At 36.9% G+C, this 22,106-nt stretch overlaps 1 protein-coding gene across 3 annotated transcripts in view; it reads left to right on the top strand.

The window, feature by feature from the left end:
* The window catches only part of NMD3 (NMD3 ribosome export adaptor), a 38,375-nt gene that overhangs the window by 4,526 nt on the left and 11,743 nt on the right, over window positions 1–22,106 (top strand). For all 3 annotated transcript variants that reach the window (XM_044945260.2, XM_044945256.2, XM_025288835.3), the window contains exons 4-11: window positions 771–867; window positions 6,273–6,353; window positions 7,587–7,715; window positions 8,126–8,216; window positions 15,592–15,670; window positions 16,352–16,448; window positions 20,683–20,800; window positions 21,702–21,847. In XM_044945260.2, the coding sequence (XP_044801195.1) occupies window positions 771–867; window positions 6,273–6,353; window positions 7,587–7,715; window positions 8,126–8,216; window positions 15,592–15,670; window positions 16,352–16,448; window positions 20,683–20,800; window positions 21,702–21,847 (838 nt within the window). The remainder of the gene's footprint in view (window positions 1–770; window positions 868–6,272; window positions 6,354–7,586; window positions 7,716–8,125; window positions 8,217–15,591; window positions 15,671–16,351; window positions 16,449–20,682; window positions 20,801–21,701; window positions 21,848–22,106) is intronic.

The following is a 22,106-nucleotide window of genomic DNA, read 5'->3' as shown; positions in this document are numbered from 1 at the left end:
TATATAAAAGATTTTAATTTAGTCAGGTTTTATGTAAAATTTTAAATTTTACAATTTAAAATTTGAAAATTAAAATTAAGATTCGTGTGTTAGTCGTTCAGTCATGTCTGACTGTTTGTGAACTCATGGCCAGTAGCCCACCATGTTCCTCTGTCCAGGGGATTTCCTAGGCAAGAATACTGGAGTGGGTTGCATTGCCTTCTCCAGGGATCTTCCCTACCCAGGGATCAAACCTGGGTCTCCTGCATTGCAGGCAGACTCTTTAGTGTCTGAGCTATCAGGGAAGCCTGAAAAGGGATTTGAAGTATGTGAGTAGTCTTGAGCTCTTATTTATACATAGTATTAGGTACTAATTTACATTTTTTGTGCATGTGAGAAATAAGCAGTTCTTAAGCATTTTATTTGTACACTATAAACCATTTTAATGCTATTTTGAGATGAGTTTTTATCCATGTTTCAGAACATAGCTTTAGGAAATTCTTCACATTTTGTCGTCATTGTAATGCTTATTGGTGCTTGAAGTAATAAGACCTTTTAATAAGTTATTACAGATTGACTTTCTCAAATACTCAGAATTTCACCTTTTTAACTAAACTACTGGTCTAATTGAAAGTTTCTGAACCTATTAAAATATGTTTGGGTTAAGTGCCTCAGATCAACCTTAAGTATTATTATATCTGATTAATAATCATGTTGTGTCTTCATATTTAAATGAATTTTTTTTTTTTGCTGAGAGATACTGAGTTTCAATATGGTACCTTTTCTCCCAGGTATTTCCAGCCACCAGGAACTTGGGTACAGTGTGCATTAGAATCCAGGGATCTTCTTGCTTTGTGTTTGAAAAAAATCAAAGCCCCTCTGAGTAAGGTAGGTCAAATAGCTAAAAATCAGTTTTTGTAGGTGTATGTGGGTGTGGGTGTGATTTAATGTCTCATTTTCAGATAATCTTTGTGTGAGTAGATTTTAGAAAATAACTGTTAAATACTGCTGTAGGTAAGCACACTACTACACATGCTGTTTTCATCTTTCAGTTCAGTCGCTCAGTCATGTCCAACTCTTTGTGACCCCATGAATCGCAGCACGCCAGGCCTCCCTGTCCATCACCAATTCCCGGAGTCCACCCAAACTCATGTCCATCGAGTCGGTGATGCCATCCAGCCATCTCATTTTCTGTCGCCCCTTTCTCCTCCTGCCCTCAATCCCTCCCAGCATCAGAGTCTTTTCCAATGAGTCATTTCTTCACATGAGGTGGCCAGAGTATTGGAGTTTCAGCTTCAACATCAGTCCTTCCAGTGAACACCCAGGACTCATCTCCTTTAGGATGGACTGGTTGGATCTCCTTGCAGTCCAAGGGACTCTCAAGAGTCTTCTCCAACACCACAGTTCAAAAGCATCAATTCTTCCGCGCTCAGCTTTCTTCACAGTCCAACTCTCGCATCCATACATGACCACTGGAAAAACCATAGCCTTGACTAGACGAACCTTTGTTGGCAAAGTAATGTCTCTGCTTTTCAATATGCTAAGTTGGTCATAACTTTCCTTCCAAGGAGTAAGCGTCTTTTAATTTCATGGCTGCAATCACCATCTGCAGTGATTTTGGAGCCCCCAAAAATAAAGTCTGACACTGTTTCCACTATTTCCCCATCTATTTCCCATGAAGTGATGGGACCAGATGCCATGATCTTGGTTTTCTGAATGTTGAGCTTTAAGCCAACTTTTTCATTCTCCTCTTTCACTTTCATCAAGAGGCTTTTTAGTTCCTCTTCACTTTGTGCCATAAGGGTAGTGTCATCTGCATATCTGAGGTGATTGATATTTCTCCCGGCAGTCTTGATTCTAGCTTGTGCTGCTTCTAGCCCAGTGTTTCTCATGCTGTACTCTGCATATAAGTTAAATAAGCAGGGTGACAATATGCAGCCTTGACGTACTTCTTTTCCTATTTGGAACCAGTCTGTATATATTCTTTAATGGAAATGAAAGTCCTTTTGCTTTAAAAGATTTAGTATAGAATCAAACTTTTTAGTTGATTATTTGAGAACCTCTTTTGTGCAATAATCTTTTATGAAAATATATATATACGACCATCACTAAACATAATTTTGGAGACTATAATAATATTAGGGCTATGGTTTTCAGTTTTAAAAAAAATTTTCATTACTCTGGAAGGAAGATACCTGTACTTATTATTTAAAGTCAGTACATAAACATCTCCAAAAACCAAACAGGGTTTGTTAGTCTAGTTAGCCTCTCTACATAACACTTTCCGTTTTCTTTATGCTAAACTTTATGAATTATTTCCACCAGCTATGTTTTTAATTGAAATGGACTCTTTTGGTTTGAAGGCCTTCAGATTCTCTTATCCTCTGAAAAAATTTCGTGTAGTAGTTCTTTGAAGTTTCTCTCTTTATTTCCCTGTTTGTTTCTCTCTGGAGTTCTCATTAGTCAAATGTTGGCCCTACCAGCTTAAAACTTTGTGAAATGCCTTTTTGCCCTTGTATTGTCTTTAATCCTTTTTTCCTGTGTGTTCCTGGCAGTTTCTTTTATCTTCCAATTTTTGTATGAATTTTTTTCAGTACTAATAGTTTAAGTTTAGAATTTTTAATGTTCTTGATTCAGTTTGTTGAATATTTCTGAAAGTTTAATTGTTGTTTTTATACTTTCCTTCTGTTCTCTGATTTGCCTCAAGTTTTTTTTCTTTTTCCCCCCCTGGAGTCAGTTTTTTGTGTTAACTTGGTCTTTTGCTTTGATTCCTCAGGCTTTTGTCAAATGTTCTTTAATAATTCATTAGCATTTCACAGATGTTTATTAAGTGTCAACCTTGTGCCAGTCTGCTTGTGGTGTCAGAAATATGGCAGTGAATGAGAGAGGGAAAATCTCTGTCTTAGAGACCTTTTATTTTGGTTGAAGGGGAAGGTGTGGAGTGGCAGTAAACAAAATAAATAAGTATATTAAAAGGTATAAATTCTGTGGAGGAAAAATTGAGGAAGGGGATCAAAACTGCTCAGGAAGAGTTGCAATTCAAAATAGAGTGGTTAGAGGAGACCTCATCGATAAGGTGATCCTGCTGCTGCTAAGTCGCTGCAGTCGTGTTCGACTCTGTGCGACCCTATAGACGGGCAGCGCACCAGGCTCCCCCATCCCTGGGATTCTCCAGGCAAGAACACTGGAGTGGGTCGCCATTTCCTTCTCCAATGCATGAAAGTGAAAAGTGAAAGTGAAGTTGCTCATTTGTGTCCGACTCAGCCTACAAGGCTCCTCCGTCCATGGGATTTTCCAGGCAAGAGTACTGGAGTGGGTTGCCATTGTCTTCTCCAAAGGTGATACTAGAATAAACATGAAAAGCAGTAAGGGAGGAGGCCACAGCTTAGAGAAGAGCACTATGGGTAGCAAAACAAGTGTAGAGGCCAGGGACAGGAGCATACCTGTATGGTTAGAGTGGAACTGGGAAGAGAAAGTACTTGGGGGTGAACTAGGGAAGACTAGGTGAACTAGGAAAGTCCAAGTAGGTCAGGCCTTATGGGCCCTTTTGAGGACTGGTTTTTACTCTGAGTGGGGCTCCCTTGGTGGCTTAGATGGTAAAGAATCTGCCTGCAATGCAGGTGACCCAGGTTCGATCGCTGGGTCGGGAAGATTCCTTGGAGAAGGGAATGTCAACCCACTTCGATATTCTTGCCTGGAGAATTCCATGTGTTTAGAATAGATATGAGGGGGATGGGGGCCTTTAGGGAGCGACTGTAGTAATCATGAGAAATGATATTTGAATCAGTAGTAGAGGTAGTGAGAAGTGGATTGATTCTAGCTCTGTTGTTGAAGGTAGTCAGTAGGCTTTATTTATGAAGCTGGATGTATGCTTATGAGTTGAAAGAGTCAAGGGTGACTTTTATGGTTCTTGAGCAACCAGGAGGAAGTTGCTGTTAGTAAAGTAAGAAAGACTTCAAAAGGAGGAGGTCAGGTGGGAGAAATCAAGACTCATCTCAGGTGGTACTTAGCTGTTCATTAGACATGGAAGCAGAAATAGTGGGGAGCTGGATGAATAAGCAAGGGCATGGTCTAGACTGAAGAGAATGAATTTGGGGATGTATATGGTATTTAAAGCTATGAAATTGGATGAGATTTCCTAGGGAGTTTAGAGAAGGAGAAATTTGAGGACTGAGTCCTGGGATCCTTTGATGATAAAAGTTTGAGAAGATGAAAAAATCAGTCATTATTTCTCATTAACTTCTCAGTTCAGTCACTCAGTCATGTCCGACTCCCTGTGACCCCATGAACCGAAGCATGCCAGGCCTCCCTGTCCATCACCAACTCCTGGAGTCCACCCAAACCCATGTCCTTTGAGTCGGTGATGCCATCCAACCATCTCATTCTCTGTTGTCCCCTTCTCCTCCTGCCACCAATCCCTCCCAGCATCAGGGTCTTTTCCAGTGAGTCAGCTCTTCGCATCAGGTAGCCAAAGTATTGGAGTTTCAGCTTCAACATCAGTCCTTCCAATGAACACCCAGGACTCATCTCCTTTAGGATGGACTGGTGGGATCTCCTTGCAGTCCAAGGGACTCTCAAGAGTCTTCCCCAACAGCACAGTTCAAAAGCATCAATTCTTTGGCGCTCAGCTTTCTTTATAGTCCAACTCTCACATCCATACATGACCACTGGAAAAACCACAGCCACCGCTTCTGCGCCGTCACAGCCTCATTAGCTGTAGGGAGAGCTATATATATATAATCAGAAGATCTAGAAGGTGAAAGGAATGTTCAGGAAAGAGATTGAGGATTTAGAATGTTTTGTTGTTAGTGAATGTTGAATTCCAGAGGCCACAATAAAAAGGTTTTCAGGATTTGGGGAGGAGTGTTGGATGGGACAGAAAAGGGCATATGTGTTACACATGGAGATTGGAGTGTGGGAGATGAGCAGGTGGCTCAGGTAATGGTAAAGAAAGTTAAAGGGCTCAGTAAGTTGTATTAGTCCTGGTTGTCTGAGGACAGATAGTGTGGTGAGACTGAGCTGGGGAATGGTGAAGCAGATCTGTTTCTCTCTCCACTCCTACAGATGGAGATTGGAGGCTGAGGAAAGGGCAGTCTTATACAGGCCCATGGAGCTTCCTTGAACTGCTGCAGATGGAGACTGAGGGAATAAACAGCTCTTTGTCACCCTTTGTACCTGGTGACTTGTTGACTGACTACTAAGCTTTAGTTTAGGGGAGCCAGTCATGTGAGGAGGGTTTTACTCTGGACTGCTGTATCTATACTAGCTTATCTACTTCTTACCAGACAGGTCTTGATAAAATTATTATCTGCCTGCTGATGTCTCCCAAACCTGTTATCTATAACTCAGATTTCTCCATAGAGCACCAGACCAAATGTGTATATCTCACTATCTCCTGAACACTTCACTGGGATATCTCAGATAAATCCTCTTGAACTTAACTGTCTGAAACCAAATATAGCACATTCCTCTGCTATATTTCTCTCAGTCCTCAAATAATCTCTTTTTTTTGTGTGTCAGAAAAATAGTGTTACCTTGGTGTCCAAGCTGGATCCTTGACTATCATTCTAAAATCTTCCCATATCTATTTGTTATTAAATCCTATAGATTTTATCTCCCAAATATCTCTTGGCTTGGATCCTTCTGCTGCTATTATTTCCAGCCCCTCAGTTCAGGTTACCTAAACTCCTGCTCAAATTAATGAAACAACTTCTTTTTTTTGTTCTCCAACCTCCTTTCTTAAAACACTCATTTTAGCCATATGAACTGCATTGAGTTTGTCACATAGGGCAAACTGTTTTTGGCTTCTGCTGACTGCTGATTTAGCAGTGAGTTACCATTGTGGATTCAGTAATCAGTGCGTGAGACTCCCTCTGAAGAATGAATGTCCATATATATTTTTTAAGCCACAAATTTACTATAGAGAGAATAATAAAAGTAGAAACCTTTGTTCATGAGATTTCTAGTAGATGATGAAGTCATCAGGTCTTTGTTTTCTCCTAAAAAGCGTACTTTGAATTAGAAAAACTACTGTTTTTAGGGGAAAGGAGTTTTTTTCCTTTTTAATTTTTGCTTGAATTATTTGCTTTAATATAGTCATTAGATTTTCACTTTACTTGCTGTTTTTGTTGCCATACCTCTGAAGGTTTTTTTTTTTTAAATTGGTGATGTCAGGTAGATTAGTCATGGGATTGCTTAAGCATCTGTGAAATCTTTTTATTTTGAGTTATTCTTGCATCTTTTTTCTCTTCAGAAGGGAACTTATGTTTCTTTTTGTTTGTGTTTTATTGAAGGTACGGCTTGTAGATGCAAGCTTTGTTTGGACTGAGCCTCATTCTAAGAGACTTAAAGTTAAACTGACTATTCAGAAAGAGGTAAGCTATACATAATTTTTTTGGCATGGTTAAAGTGTAGGTAGTGAAAATATGGGGCTATTGGTAAATTATGACTTGGGAACTTAAAGAGAAACAAATAACATTCTTAATTTTAATTCTTTGTTTTCTTTTGGATCATCTGCAGAAATGATGAGGTCACTAGTAAGATCAGCCTTTGTTCATGATTAGTGGGCTAAGTTAATTTTCTCAAAGTCATTTTTATTTTAAATAAGATTGAAGTAAAAACATGAGCTAAGGCAGTGCTTCTCAAACTTGGCTGATGATTATGACTCACAGTGACTGAATCAAACTGGATTCACCTGGATATAAGACCCAGGAATCTATAAAGCTTCCCAGGTGATTTCTGATGATTGGTTAAGTTTGGGAACAATTAAGGAATGACTTCTTTGAGAGTTTTCTTTGTCTCCAAAGGATGAATTTTATACACACACACGCATATATATGTATAGTGAAAGTGAAGTTGCTCAGTCGTGTCCCACTCTTTGCGACCCCATGGACTGTAGCCTATCAGGCTCCTCCGTCCATGGGATTTCCCAGGCAAGAGTGCTGGACTGGATTGCCATTTCCTTCTCTAAGGGATGTTCCCGACCCAGGAATCGAACCCAGGTCTCCCGCATTGCAGGCAGATGCTTTACTGTCTGAGCCCCCAGGGAAGCTAAAAAATGTGTTTGCAGGTATGATTACTTGCAAAGTGAAGTGAAGTGAAGTGAAGTCGCTCAGTCATGTCTGACTCTTTGCAACCCCATGGACTATAGCCTACTACGCTCCTCTGTCCATGGGATTTTCTAGGCAAGAGTACTAGAGTGGGTTGCCATTTCCTTTTCCAGAGGATCTTCCTGACCCAGGGATTGAACCCAGGTCTCCCGCACTGTAGCCAGACGCTCTACCATCTGAGCCACCAGGGAGGTACATATATATGTATATATAGCTATAAAAAATTTATATATATATGTGTTTATAGCTATAAAAAATCTTCAAAGAATATCTTACAACCACTTCAACCCAAAGGTAAATTTGAAATGTTAATCTAATAAATCCTATGAATTAAACCTATATATGTTTCTGGAAATAGTATAACTTAATGACTTTAAATGTAACTTATTTATTACTAATGTCCTCAAAGCATTCATAGAAAAAGATTTTAAGTTAAATATTAAAGGATCTTCTTTTGAGAAAGGAAAGAATGAAGGAGTGGATTGTTTTCTTTGTCAGGTGATGAATGGTGCCATCCTTCAGCAAGTGTTTGTGGTGGATTATGTTGTTCAGCCCCAGATGTGTGGAGATTGCCATAGAGTGGAAGCTAAGGATTTCTGGAAGGCTGTGGTTCAAGTCAGGCAAAAGGTAATGAGAGAAAGATGATATGTGAGTCCTCCATCTGTATTTTGCCTTTGTCCATTATAAATAGTAGGTAAAGCCTTCTCCTTTCCCTTCTTTCCAAGTTTAGTTCAGGCACCAAGGATATTCCAGGTCTTTGGGACATTCACCTTTAGAAAAAGATCACTGCCACATTTTAGATAATCTTTAGATTGTATTAAAAATTATCGTGCTATCCTACATATAAAGGAAATCTGAAAAAAAAAAAAGGGATACATGTATGCATATAGCGGATTCACTTTGCTGTACAGTGGAAATTAACACAACATTGTGAAGTAACTGCGCCAATAAAAATTAAAAAAAATTAGTATGCTGTCTGTAGGTGCCTTTTTTTTTTTGTATTTCATCTGTTAATCTGATAACTCATTTATGTTTAGACTTTGCACAAAAAAACTTTCTACTATCTGGAACAGTTGATTTTGAAGTATGGGATGCACCAGAATACACTTCGTATCAAAGAGATTCATGGTGAGTTAAAATTTAAAGCATTTGAAATGATTTCAGATTTTACCTATCTTAAGGAGTCTTTTATCATTACTGATAATATCTAGAATAGGACTGTCCAAAAGAACTTTCTGTTAGGAAGAAAAAAAATCTGAATTCTTTTTCTGCATTATCCAACTAATATGATAGCCACTAGCCATAAGTAGCTGTTGAATATTTGAAATATGATTAATTTTTTAATTTAATTTTTTAGATAAAAAATTAAAAATTTTTTTTCTATTTTAGTTTATATTTACACTAAATGGCTACCAAATGAGTAAACCAGTAACTGCATTAACAGAATGTAAAGTGGTAGAAATTTATCAAAAACTTGTTTTATGCAGAATTCAGTTTCTTCTTGAAAAGAAATTATTTTTAAGATCTGTTGTAATATTTTTGTTTTTCATATGCCTAGTGGCATTTGTGAATTGAATCAGAAGGGTAAACTCAGTAATAATAAACAGTGATATACAAATGATATAATTAGATTTCTTGAAGGTGGAATTTTAAAATATTTGCATAGTTTCATAATGGCTCCTCAGAGTGTGTTCTGTCTTAGCACTTATTATTTATTAGTGTAGCATACTTACACATACTAGTCGATGGATGAATATTTCTTTAATAATAGAAAATATAAATATTTAGCAAATACTTCAGTCTCTTGCTAAAAGTGAATGTTTTTAGTTGTAGGACATGTACATAGTTTTCCTAGTTGTTACAGTACGGGTTTAGAGATAGCTTTTCTTGAAGGAATGACCAAATTCTTGTGCTATTTATTTTAAAAGTGTAAGTTCCTCTTTTACTTACTGATGTGTTATTCATTTATCTCATATGTCTTGAAGAAAGTACTTAAAAGTATGGTTTAGGGGTCTCTTAAATGAGGGGAAAAATACCAGTTTTGTCACCTGGAGAAACTCTTTTAAACTTTGTATCTGATTTGAGTGCATTACCAGACATAAGGTTAATAGTCAAAATCTGTGGAATGTAGCTTACTGAATGTAGCTTATTGTAGGTAAAGTACTTTGCTACCTGTTTAACATGGTGTCTGCTATTTGTGGCTAGCCATCAGGCAAAAATGCACTTTTGTTCTGAGTAACTTGGAAATTGGGATCCTAATATTCTAGCAAAGGAAACAGAAAACTCTGATTATTGTTCATCAGCATGACAGAAATATCCTCACTTAATTTTTTGTAGCGAAAGACGTGGATACATTCTGAGACATATTTTTGCAGTCACTTTCAAAACCAAAATGCTGGAAGTGTAACAGTCCTTTTTTTCATCTAGAATTAAATCTGTTTTTTTTCCTACTGGTTCTTAGTTTGATGTAAATTAATATTTTGTTAATTTGCTTGTAACTGTGTTTTTAAAATCATCGTAATTATAAAAATTCATAAAATTTTAAATTTAAAATTCTAAAAATTATAAAGAAAACAAGCTTTTATGAATAAAGGACCTCTGTCCCATTTATCCACTTGTTATTCCCAGATATAGCCCCTTAAAACAGAATATTAACAGTGTTTATTCTGTATATCAATTGTGATAACATTGGTTTCTCCTCATATTTGAGATGGTTCTGTAACATTCTGTGCCATCTTACTATATTTAGAAACCTTTCCACATCATTGCATATAATCCTGTTTCATTATTTTTAACTCTGTGGTTGTATATTTGTTAATCATTGTGTTTTTAATTATTTAGTTGTTTCCTATTAATTGGCTTACAAGATGTTCCAGTTTTTTGCTATTACAAGCAGTACTGTAGCAAACATCTTTATGTTTGTGCATAGCTAGTAATTTTTCTTTGGGACTGAGTTCAAGAATTGAAATTACTGGACAAGAGTTTGCAAATGTTAAATTTTTACATGTGCAACTAGATTGTTTTCCAAAATAGTCCCATCACTTGTGAGAATTTCTGTTTTACCAAACACTTGCCAGTACTGCATAAGATTGTATTGGGCTTTCTGATTGCTGTTCTAATGAAGAAAATAATGGCATCTTGTTTTTATTTTCATTTCCTTGATTACTAATAAGGGTTAACATTTTCATATGTATTGGCTGTTTATCTAATATGAATTATTCTTTATATATCTAATTTTTCCTTATTTATTTCCTGTCTGTTATAGAGGATATCAATCTCATTATGTGTGTATTTATATACAGAGAGAAGCATGCAGAGCATGCCCTTGAGTGTGAGCTGAGAGAGCAGATACTTACTGTCTCATGTCTTCTCTTATCTAAGCCGTTCATATTTTAGTCATATGACGACATGTGAAAGTCACTCAGTCGTGTCTGACTCTTTTTGACCCCATGGATTTTACAGTCCATGGAATTCTCTAGGCAAGAATACTGGAGTGGGTAGCCATTCCCTTCTCCAGGGGATCTTCCCAACCCAGGGATCGAACCCAGGTCTCCCTCATTGCAGGTAGATTCTTTACCAGTTGAGAGCCACAAGGGAACCCCAAGAATACTGGAGTGGATAGCCTATCCCTTCTCCAGTGGATCTTCCCAACCCAGGAATCCAACCGGGGTCTCCTGCATTGCAGGCGGATTCTTACGGAAGCCGATTTTAGTAATATAGCTACTAAGGAATCCCATTTTAGTCATATAGCTATGGCTTATGACTTTCTATCTTACATAGGATAGAATCTTTCTATCTTTCTTTAATCTTTCTGTCTTTATACTCTCAAGATTATTTTTAAAAAGTAGATTTTTGCTTTACTTTTTGGATCTTTAATCTTACCTGGTATGACTTTTTCCCAAAAAGTTAACTTGCATTGTCTCAGTACTTACCTACCAAGTAGTCTCTTCTTTACTCACTGATTTAAAATACCTCTTTTCTTATATATACTAAATTCCTTTCCCACAGTTCTAGTTTATTTTGTCTCATTGCTTTTATCACAGTATGTAAATTATACTTCATAATATGTACCCTCTTGTTAATTCTTTGGTAAAACTTGGTTGATAGTAAGAGCATTAATTGTGGAGCCAGATTTTGTGAATTTGAATCTCTTTCCCACCATGTTTTTGCTGTGTGACCCTAGGTGACCTGGTGCATAATCATGTTTTTTCAGTTCTTTTCTGTATTTCTTTGACATAGTTTTCCTCATCAAGATTTTGAATGATTCTCACTTTTTTTTTTCCAGAGTATTCTATACTTTTAGTTATTGGGAATGGTGGTTTTTACTACATTTTCTGTCATTATTGCTAATATTTTCGGGAAGCTCTTGATTTTATAGGTTGATCTTTCTGAAATTTCTTAATATCACTAATGGTTTACGTTATATTCTTGTGTTATTACATAATACTCCCGGTTTACTGGGTAAATTATTATTTGTATGCAATGATAGTTTTATTTCTTCCTTTATGGTATTATTCCCTCTTTTTCTCCCCTTTCTTTTTTCCCTCTTGTCTAGGAGTGGAGAATAGCGTTGAGTGGTAATGTAACAGTCATTATTGTCTGTTTGTGTTTCATCCCTAAATAGAGTATTTGTTGAGATTTGTATTTGGTTCATGTGCATACATAATTATATTTAAACTGTGCTCTCTAATATTGCTATTTATTATGTTAGTGATATAGAAGCAATCAGTTTTTTCTCTTTCTGCATGGTGTTAATCAGCATCTTTAAGTTTAATAAGTACCAGCCCATTAAGCCATTCAGTTTGGTATGAGGAGAGGGAGGAAGCAAAACCTTTTCAAATCCTTTTTTAGGATGTTAATTTTTTTCAGGTATTATACTGCTTCTTAAATCAATTTTAATAGCATTTTCCAAGGAAATACATGTCATTTGGCTTTTCACATACTTGGCATAGAATTGAACATGGTGTGTGTGTGTGTATATTGTGGTCTTAAATCTCATCCATAACTCATCATTATATCTTCTTCATTGTTGCCAAGGTTTGTCTTTTCTCATCTTCTTTCACTTCTTCTCTCTCCCCAGTCCAATCAGATTTGCCAGAGTTTTGTCTCTTATAGTAGTTTTTTCTAAAGAGTTAGCTTTAGTTTTATCAAAAAAACAAAGTCTTACTTTTTTCTTAATTTTTGTTTTTATTACTAACTCCTTCTACTTAAAATTTGTTTATTGAAATAGAATTGTAAAATTCACATAAAACAGTAGTTTCAGGTATGCAGCATACTGATTGGATATATGTGTGTATTGTTGAATGATCACCCTATGTCTACTTAACATGCATTGCCATACATAGCTATACAATTTTTTCCCCTTCTACTTTCTTTAGTATTTTTTATTTAAATTAATTGAAAGCTTAGCTTATTTTAAGTTTCTAATATATAGATTTAAAGTTAAATAAATTTTCTTCTGAGTATCATATTGGCTCTGTAGCTGGTACTTAAAGCTATATTTTTCCATTTTTTTCTCAGCAAGCATTAAGCTATTTTATTTTCTTGAGTGCCTACCTAGGTGTAGAATTGCTGAGTCATATGGTAAATTTGTATTTATCGTTTTAAGAAGCTGCCATTTTCAAAGTGGCTGTATCGTTTTATATTCCTGTCAATAGTCTTTGAGGGTTCCAGTTTCTACATCTTGACATCACTTGCTATTGTTTCTTTGTATAAATAGCTATTGTAGAAGGCGATGGCACCCCACTCCAATACTCTTGCCTGGAAAATCCCATGGACGGAGGAGCCTGGTAGGCTGCAGTCCATGGGGTTGCGAAGAGTCGGACACGACTGAACGACTTCACTTTGACTTTTCACTTTCATGCATTGGAGAAGGAAATGGCAACCCACTCCAGTGTTCTTGCCTGGAGAATCCCAGGGATGGGGGAGCCTGGTGGGCTGCCGTCTATGGGGTCACACAGAGTTGGACACGACTGAAGTGACTTAGCAGTAGCAGCAGGGGATGAAGTGGTGTATCATTGTGGTTTAAATTTGCTTTTCGCTAATGACTGATGATCTTAATTGTCTTTTCATGACCTTACTATCATTTCTGTATCTTTTTGGTAAAACAAGCAGTTTAAATTTTTGCCAGTTTTGATTGTGTTGTTTGTCTTAAGTTGTAAGATTTATTAAAATATACACTAGACATAAGCCCTTTTTCACGTAAGATTTGTTAATATTTTCTCCTGGTCTGTATTTTCATTTTCTTAATGGGTTCTTTCTTTCTTTCTTATTTAATTATGATAAGAACACAACATGAAAACTACCCTCTTAAAATTTTAAGTGTATGGTAGTGTATAATACCTTATAGTTGAGTAAGTATAATGTTATATAGCAGATCTCTAGCTGAATCATCTTGTTTGATTGAAATTTTATGCCCATTAACTAATCACTCCTCATTTCTCCTTTCTCTCTGGCAACCATAGTCCCACTCTTACTCTATGCTTTTGACTATTTTACGTACCTCATATAAATAGAATCATGCAGTATTTTTCTGTGACTGGCTTATTTCACTTAGCACAATGTTCTCAACGTTCATCCATGTTGTTGCATGTTGTAGAATTTCCTTCCTTTTTAAGGCTGAATAATATTCCTTTGGAGGTATATATCACAATTTATCCATTCATCTGTTGTGGAAACAAGCTAAATGTCCATTTTCTTAGCTATAGTGAACAATACCTCAATAAACATAGGAGGTCTTGATTTCACTTCTTGTGGATAAATACCTAGAAGAAGGATTACTGTATCATTTGATAGTTCTGATTTTAAGTTTATGAAGAATGTCTGCACTGTCTTCCATAGTGACTGTACTGTTTTATATTTGCCTTAGTAGTAGTGTACAAGGGTTCCAGTATCTCCATGTTCTCACTAGTATGTGTCTTTTTTTTTCTTTGATAATGGCCGTCCTGAAGGCAGTGAAGTGTAAACGCATTGTGGTTTTGATTTGCATTTCCTTGATGATTAGCAACATTGAGCTTTTTTCATATATCTGTGCCATTTGTACATCTTCTTTGGAGGAATGTCTTATTCCTTTCCCATTTCTTATTGGCTTATCAGGTTTTTTTTTTTTTTTTTTTTTTTTTTTTTTTTTGCGGATGAGTCATAGGAATTCCTGATAGATTTTGGAGATTAACCGCTTTTCAGATACATGGTTTGCAAATATTTTTTCCCATTCTGTAGGTTGCCCTTTTAATGTGGTGATTGTTTCTGTTGCTGTGTGTGAGCTTTTTTAGTGTGATGTCGCCTCAGTTGTTTATTTTTCTTTTTGTGTCATCCATGAAATCATTTCTAAGACTGATGTCATGAAGCTTTTTCCATATTTTCTTCTAGAAGTTCTACAGTTTCAGGTCCTAGTTTGAGTCTTTTTAATCTGTTTTGAGTTGATTTTTGTTAATGATATAAGAGTTCAGTTCATTCTTTTGCATGTGGATATCGAGTTTTCTCAATGTCATTTGTTGACGGTATTATCATTTTTCCACTGTGTATTCTTGGCACACTTGTTCACGATCAGTTGACTATGTATGTGTGGATTGATTCTGTAGACTTGCCTTTTTGTCTCTACCACACTGTTTTGATGACTGTAACTTTGTAATATGTTTTGAAATTAGGATATGTGGTGCCTACTTATAATAATGTCTTCTGAATCATGAAAGTTTTAAAATCTTTGTATGTGAATATTTTATGAATATTCTATCAATTTTTTGAAAGTAATAGGTATTCTTTCTGGGACTATGTTCTTTAATCTTAGTTAAATCAACCTTGATAGTTGGTTCTTCAAGCTCTTTGTATCCTTCCTATTTCGGGTCAGTTTGGGCTTCCATGGTGGGTCAGATGGCAAAGATTCCGCCTGCAGTGTGGGAGACCTGGGTTCGATCTCTGGGTTGGGATGATCCCTTGGAGGAGGGCATGGCAACCCACTCCAGTATTCTTGCCTGGAGAGTCTCCATGGACAGAGGAGCCTGGTGGGCTATAGTCCATGGGGTTGCAAAGAGTTGGACATGACAGCAGTTTGGCACAGCACATTTCGTTTTTTGATCATTTTGGTTTTGTTAGTCTTATACTAGTCTCCCTCGATGATTGCATGTGTTAACATTTGTCAGTTTTTTCTTTTTAGTAGTTTATGATTTCTGTATCTCAACACTATGCTATTACATGCATTTCTGTTGTTTTTGTGGTGGATTGTTCCGTTTATTACATAGAATACCCTTTTTTGTTCTGTTTAATATTTTTCTGTTCCCTTTGACCTTGAATTTTGTCCGAAGTTTAAGTTATGAATCTTGTTTTGTTTTGTTTGCATTTGTATGATTTATCTGTCCTTTTGTCAGAGAAGTCTTAAGTGATACGGCATTCCTAGTGTCCTGTGGCAAGAAAATTATAATTTAATATGCATTTAATTTGTGATATAGTCATATTAGTAGAAGAAAATCTTTACAGTATTACTTTAATATGGCTTTTTTCTTTAAAGATGGTCTGGATTTCTATTATTCCTCAAAACAGCATGCTCAGAAGATGGTAGAGTTTCTTCAGTGTACCGTCCCTACTAGGTATGTTCTGAAACCTACATGTGATTAAATCCAGGCAACAGGGAATGAACGTAGGTCACATCCATTCTTCAGGCTTAGGCAACTTACCTTAAAATATGTAAAACTATAGTAGGATTACTTACACAATTAGTAAGCATTTGTTAGACAAGCTACTTTTAACGGAAGTATTAGCCAAAGAGCATTGAGAATCTTTGGGGAGCTAGACTCAGTCTATGATAGTAAGCACTGTAGTCCTGAACCATTGATTCAATGTATTAAAATAAGAAAAAAGAAGAACAGGGTTAAAGGACTTTGGAGAGAAACTTTATGGAGTCGGAAGGACTTAAGCTCCTAAAATGGGGAATTTTTGAAAGTAGTGTTTGTGTTGAAGGGTGAGATTAGTGTGAACAGTGACTGGGAGTGGACATTAGTGTGGATTTTAATGGATGATAGATGTAGACTTGCTTGGTCTAAGCCATGAGGATGTTTTGAAGGTTTTCGGTAGATAAACTGGAAAACAGTGTGCAATCAGACTGGTGAAAGTTTATAAATGAAGTGGATGAGCTGAGACTTCACCCTAACCGGCATCAGGAAGCTGTTTCAGACCTTGGAAGTAATGATTTAATGAAAATTTATATTCCCACGATTAGACAAATAAAAGACCTTTGCCTTTTTGTAATTGTTAACTTTTTCTCTTAACAGATACAAAGCCTCACAGAGACTGATCTCTCAGGATATCCATAGTAATACATATAATTACAAAAGCACTTTTTCTGTGGAAATTGTTCCAATATGCAAGGTACTTTTTCTCATTTAATTAATCCATGTCCTTAATTGGTTTATATGTAATTATTAGCTCCTGATTTCCTTCTGGGATTGGTTAAACATTTAGAATAACTTCTTAATGATTTCTGACACATTTTAGTCATGTTAAAAAGATTTAAGAGTAATCATGCTTAAAATTATACATTTTTGGTGTACTAATTAAAAGGCCTCATTGCAGTTTTTAAGGCATATATTCCTTAAACTTTGCAGTTCTAGTGGACACATGATAGTTCTGTGAAACTTTGAATAGAGGAAATTACTTATCAATGAGCCACGTTGTGGAATGTGTGCAAACTGGATTTTGGCATGATAAAATTAAAGAATATTATGGAAGGAGAGCATTGAATTATTTTTGTGATTTTAAAAATATCTGAATAATACTTAAAGATATAGATTATAATTTTTTAATGACCATCCATTATTTTATATGGATATAAAATTAAATTAGAAAGGAAATATTTTTCTCCTCATAAGAACTTAGTATTTACTCTCTTTACAACTTTCATACATAACATACAGATGTATTAATTGTATTTATCATGTTGTACATTATATCCTTCATAGTCATTGATCTTGCAACTGGAAGTTTGTGCCTTTTGACTATGGTCATCCAATTCCTCTTTCCCCTTGCCCCCACCCCCACCACTTCTGGTAGTTGCAAATCTGATCTCTTTTCCTAAAGACAAAAATTGTCATTTCATTAGTTGTACTAAGGTAAAACTCTGCTTCAAAAAATAGAACTGAATTAAAATTCAACAAATAGTTACTGGGGATCTGTTGTATAGAAGACTGTGTATTAAGGACTGTGTCCTAGATGTCTCTGCTGCATAGGAACTTACATGTCCATGTTTAAATCACTAATAATGATAAGTGCTATAATTCATTGTGAGCATTCTACATAACGGTACTTTCTGAGTACTTAAGTATGTTTCACCTGTTTAGTCTCATAACTACTGGAGTAAATCACACCGTCACTCTGAAGATGAGTAAACTGATGCTTGGTGAGGTTAGATGATTTGCCAAAGTTAACAACAAAAGACGCAGAAGGCAATGGCACCCCACTCCAGTACTCTTGCCTGGAAAATCCCATGGATGGAGGAGCCTGGTAGGCTGCAGTCCGTGGGGTTGCTAAGAGTCAGACATGACTGAGTGGCTTCACTTTCACTTTTCACTTTCATGCATTGGAGAAGGAAATGGCAACCCACTCCAGTGTTCTTGCCTGGAGAATCCCAGGGATGGTGGGGCCTGATGGGCTGCTGTCTGTGGGGTCGTACAGAGTCGGACACGACTGAAGCGACTTAGCAGCAGCAGGAGCAACAACAAAAGGAAGCCAGGATTTGTACTTAGGTCTCTGACTCTAAGGCTTTAAATCTGTTATCACTAATTATGGTTTAGTAACTGGAAGAAGCACAATCTGGAATCAAGATTGCCGGGAGAAATATCAATAACTTCAGATATACAGATGACACCACCCATATGGCAGAAAGTGAAGAGGAACTAAAAAGCCTCTTGATGAGAGTGAAAGAGGAGAATGAAAAAGTTGGCTTAAAGCTCAACATTCAGAAAACTAAGATCATGGCATCTGGTCCCATCACTTCATGGGAAATAGATGGGGAAACAGTGGAAGCAGTGTCAGACTTTATTTATCTGGGCTCCAAAATCACTGCAGATCGTGACTGCAGCCATGAAATTAAAAGACGCTTACTCCTTGGAAGGAAAGTTATGACCAACTTAGATAGCATATTGAAAAGCAGAGACATTACTTTGCCAACAAAGGTCCATCTAGTCAAGGCTATGGTTTTTCCTGTGGTCATGTATGGATGTGAGAGTTGGACTGTAAAGAAAGCTGAGTGCTGAAGAATTGATGCTTTTGAACTGTGGTGTTGGAGAAGACTCTTTGAGAGTCCCTTGGACTGCAAGGAGATCCAACCAGTCCATTCTAAAGGAGATCAGCCCTGGGTGTTTTTTGGAAGGAATGATGCTAAAGCTGAAACTCCAGTACTTTGGCAAAGAGTACATGCAAAGAGTTGACTCATTGGAAAAGACTCTGATGCTGGGAGGGATTGGGGGCAGGAGGAGAAGGGGACGACAGAGGATGAGATGGCTGGATGGCATCACTGACTCGATGGATGTGAGTCTGAGTGAACTCTGGGAGATGGTGATAGACAGGGACGCCTGGCGTGCTGTGATTCATGGGGTCGCAAAGAGTCAGACACGACTGAGCGACTGAACTGACTGACTGACAGTACCATGAAATGATGGCTTAAATAGAGTCAGCAAATTTTTTTTTCTAACAGCCAGATAGTAAATAGTTGCAGTTTTTAGGTTATATAGTCTGTTCTGCAACTACTCAGCTGTGCTGTTGTTGCACAAAATTGGCCATAGATAATAGGTAAATGAAGGGCTTAGGCTGTGTTCCAGCAAAACTTTATTTACAAATATTTGCCTCAGGGTCTTATTTTGCAGACCCCCCAGTTTAAATAAAGCAGTGAATCTAGGTGAGAGGACATATTTAGGCCTTGTGTATTAAGTGCTTTCAGTGATTCATATAGGTAGCTGAATGAATACAGTGTAAAGAAGTTTTTCCATTAATCTTTGGAGAATCTTAGTAAGTTTCAGGAAAAAAAAAAAAGGACTGAGCTAGATGCCAGTAAGGATGTACAGAGTGTCCTTTCAGTGAGGGAGCCTATGATTGTGAATAGATACAGCTTAAAATATAATCCAGCTCCCTTTTATATTTTAATAACATTAAAAACAGACAGCCACATCGGTGTTAGTATGTCCTGGTGCACACATAGGCATATGTGCTCTTGGGGGGTCATTAGATCTTTGATTACACATTGGTACATGTAGACGAGAAGGAGGAACATATGGCTCCTCTGAAATTTTTATGGAGAGTAAATGAAGTCACACTATATTCAGTTCAGTCACTCAGTTGTGTCCCACTCTTTGTGACCCCATGAATTGCAGCACGCCAGGCCTCCCTGTCCATCACCAACTCCTGGAGTTCACTCAGACTCACATCCATCGAGTCAGTGGTGCCATCCAGCCATCTCATCCTCTGTCATCCCCTTCTCCTCCTGCCCCCAATCCCTCCCAGCATCAGAGTCTTTTCCAATGAGTCAACTCTTTGCATGTACTCTTTGCCAAAGTACTGGAGTTTCAGCTTTAGCATCATTCCTTCCAAAAAATACCCAGGACCGATCTCCTTTAGAATGGACTGGTTGGACCTCTGTGCAGTCCAAGGGACACTCAAGAGTCTTCTCCAACTATATTAACACAGAGTAATAACCAAGCATTCACACTTCAATAAAATTGAAATGAACTACGGGGAAACAGTGGAAACAGTGTCAGACTTTATTTTTTTGGGCTCCAAAATCACTGCAGATGGTGACTGCAGCCATGAAATTAAAAGACGCTTACTCCTTGGAAGGAAAGTTATGACCAACCTAGATAGCATATTGAAAAGCAGAGACATTACTTTGCCAGCAAAGGTTTGTCTAGTCAAGGCTATGGTTTTTCCTGTGGTCATGTATGAATGTGAGAGTTGGACTGTGAAGAAGGCTGAGCGCCGAAGAATTGATGCTTTTGAACTGTGGTGTTGGAGAGGACTCTTGAGAGTCCCTTGGACTGCAAGGAGATCCAACCAGTCCATTCTGAAGGAGATCAGCCCTGGGATTTCTTTGGAAGGAATGATGCTAAAGCTGAAACTCCAGTACTTTGGCCACCTCATGTGAAGAGTTGACTCATTGGAAAAGACTCTGATGCTGGGAGGGATCGGGGGCAGGAAGAGAAGGGGACGACAGAGGATGAGATGGCTGGATGGCATCACTGACTCGATGGACGTGAGTCTGAGTGAACTCCAGGAGTTGGTGATGGACAGGGAGGCTTGGTGTGCTGTGATTCATGGGGTTGCAAAGAGTCAGACACAACTGAGCGACTGAACTGAAACAGAAACAGCTTGGTGACTAGGATCTTTAAAATACTTTTAAAAGCCATTTTATTAAGACACTTATCTCCATCTTAAGGTATGGCTTATTTTCTGTTTGTGCAAAGTCTGATTCTCTTAAGCCATCTGTTGATACATAGAATTAAAAATGACATTTTGGTTTGATCAAATGCACTCTGATCAGGTTTACATTGATGGTGTTTATCAAAGACTTCTACTTAAAATTTGCTTCACACTAAATGTTATTTCTTATTCCTAGGATAATGTTGTTTGTCTGTCTCCAAAACTGGCACAAAGCCTGGGAAACATGAACCAGATTTGTGTGTGTATTCGAGTGACGAGTGTCATCCACCTCATAGATCCAAATACCCTACAAGGTAAGTTTTAGAAACTGCCTTGACATTTCCATTTAAAAAGTAGTAATAATTTGTTACGTTAATTTTATGAAGTATTCTCAGTAATACTGTTTTAAAAAATTAGTTAAAATTAATACCGTACAGTTTTTAAAACACTGGAATTTAACACTTTTGGTAAGTTGCTCTTGTATTTTTTTTTTTTTTTTGAAGAAAAATTTGTTTGAATTTTTAAGTTTTTATTAGTCTTATCCCATTAATTTCTACTGAACTGGACTTATTTCCCTCTTTTATTTTTATGACTAATTATTTAGGTTCATTATCAAATTTTAGTGTGGAGCATATGTTTTACATTTTGAAACATTTGACTTAAAAGAAGACCCTATATTGATACGTGTCTCTCAGTACTTGCTTGCATCTCCTACTTGATCTTTTTCATATGTTTACTGTAATACAAGTTTTCTTTTATAAAACATTGAGTTTGATATTTTCTAGAAAGTCATTTATTATCCTTATAAATTAGAATTCATCAGTCAAAATTCTGTTTGCAGTATTGGGATGAACATCAGTCAGGTAGAAATTTATTTCGCATAAACTAAACACCTGAGATGGCTGATAATGTGTCAAATAAAATGCCAGCACACGAAACAGCTATACAGCTGATGGGATCCGTTCTTATTTTAAAGGCACTTGTTAGTAGCTACTTACGATATTTTTGACACCTGGTGTTTCACTTACTCTCTGAGAAATTTGGGGTTGATGTATAGGAATAAATGATGTCCCCTGCAGTGAGAGTTGCCACTCTGGTTTCTGTTGACCTGATGCTTCTCAGTTCACTGTATCAACTTCTTCCTAGTTAACACATTTGATGTCTTTTGAAATACTTCAGTTCTTTCGTTCTTTAATGTTCTGTGTTTCCTCTTAGTTGCAGATATTGATGGGAACACTTTCTGGAGTCACCCTTTCAATAGTTTATGCCATCCCAAACAACTGGAGGAGTTTATTGTTATGGAATGCAGCATAGTCCGAGATATAAAACGCAGTGCAGGTGCTGGAATGATATCAAAAAAGGTAAGTTCCATCCTGTTCACCTTCCCCTAATCCTAACTTACTGTTTTAGTCTCCCTCTCTCACTCTTTTTTGGTTTTAATTTGTTAGTAATTCCAAACTGTGGTTCCAAATAAGCTAACACCACATTCAGTTAAAAATGGGTTTTGTGTTTGTATGCCATTTGCTTTTAACATGTGGCCATTGTGGTGAAAACTATCAGACTTATGCTGTCTGGTAAGTTAATTCTTTCTCTTTAATATTAAAATGTTATTATGAAAAA

The sequence above is a fragment of the Bubalus bubalis genome, chromosome 1 (assembly GCF_019923935.1).
Source record: "Bubalus bubalis isolate 160015118507 breed Murrah chromosome 1, NDDB_SH_1, whole genome shotgun sequence".
NCBI lineage: Eukaryota > Metazoa > Chordata > Mammalia > Artiodactyla > Bovidae > Bubalus > Bubalus bubalis.
This window is presented reverse-complemented; position numbering and strand designations above follow the sequence as displayed.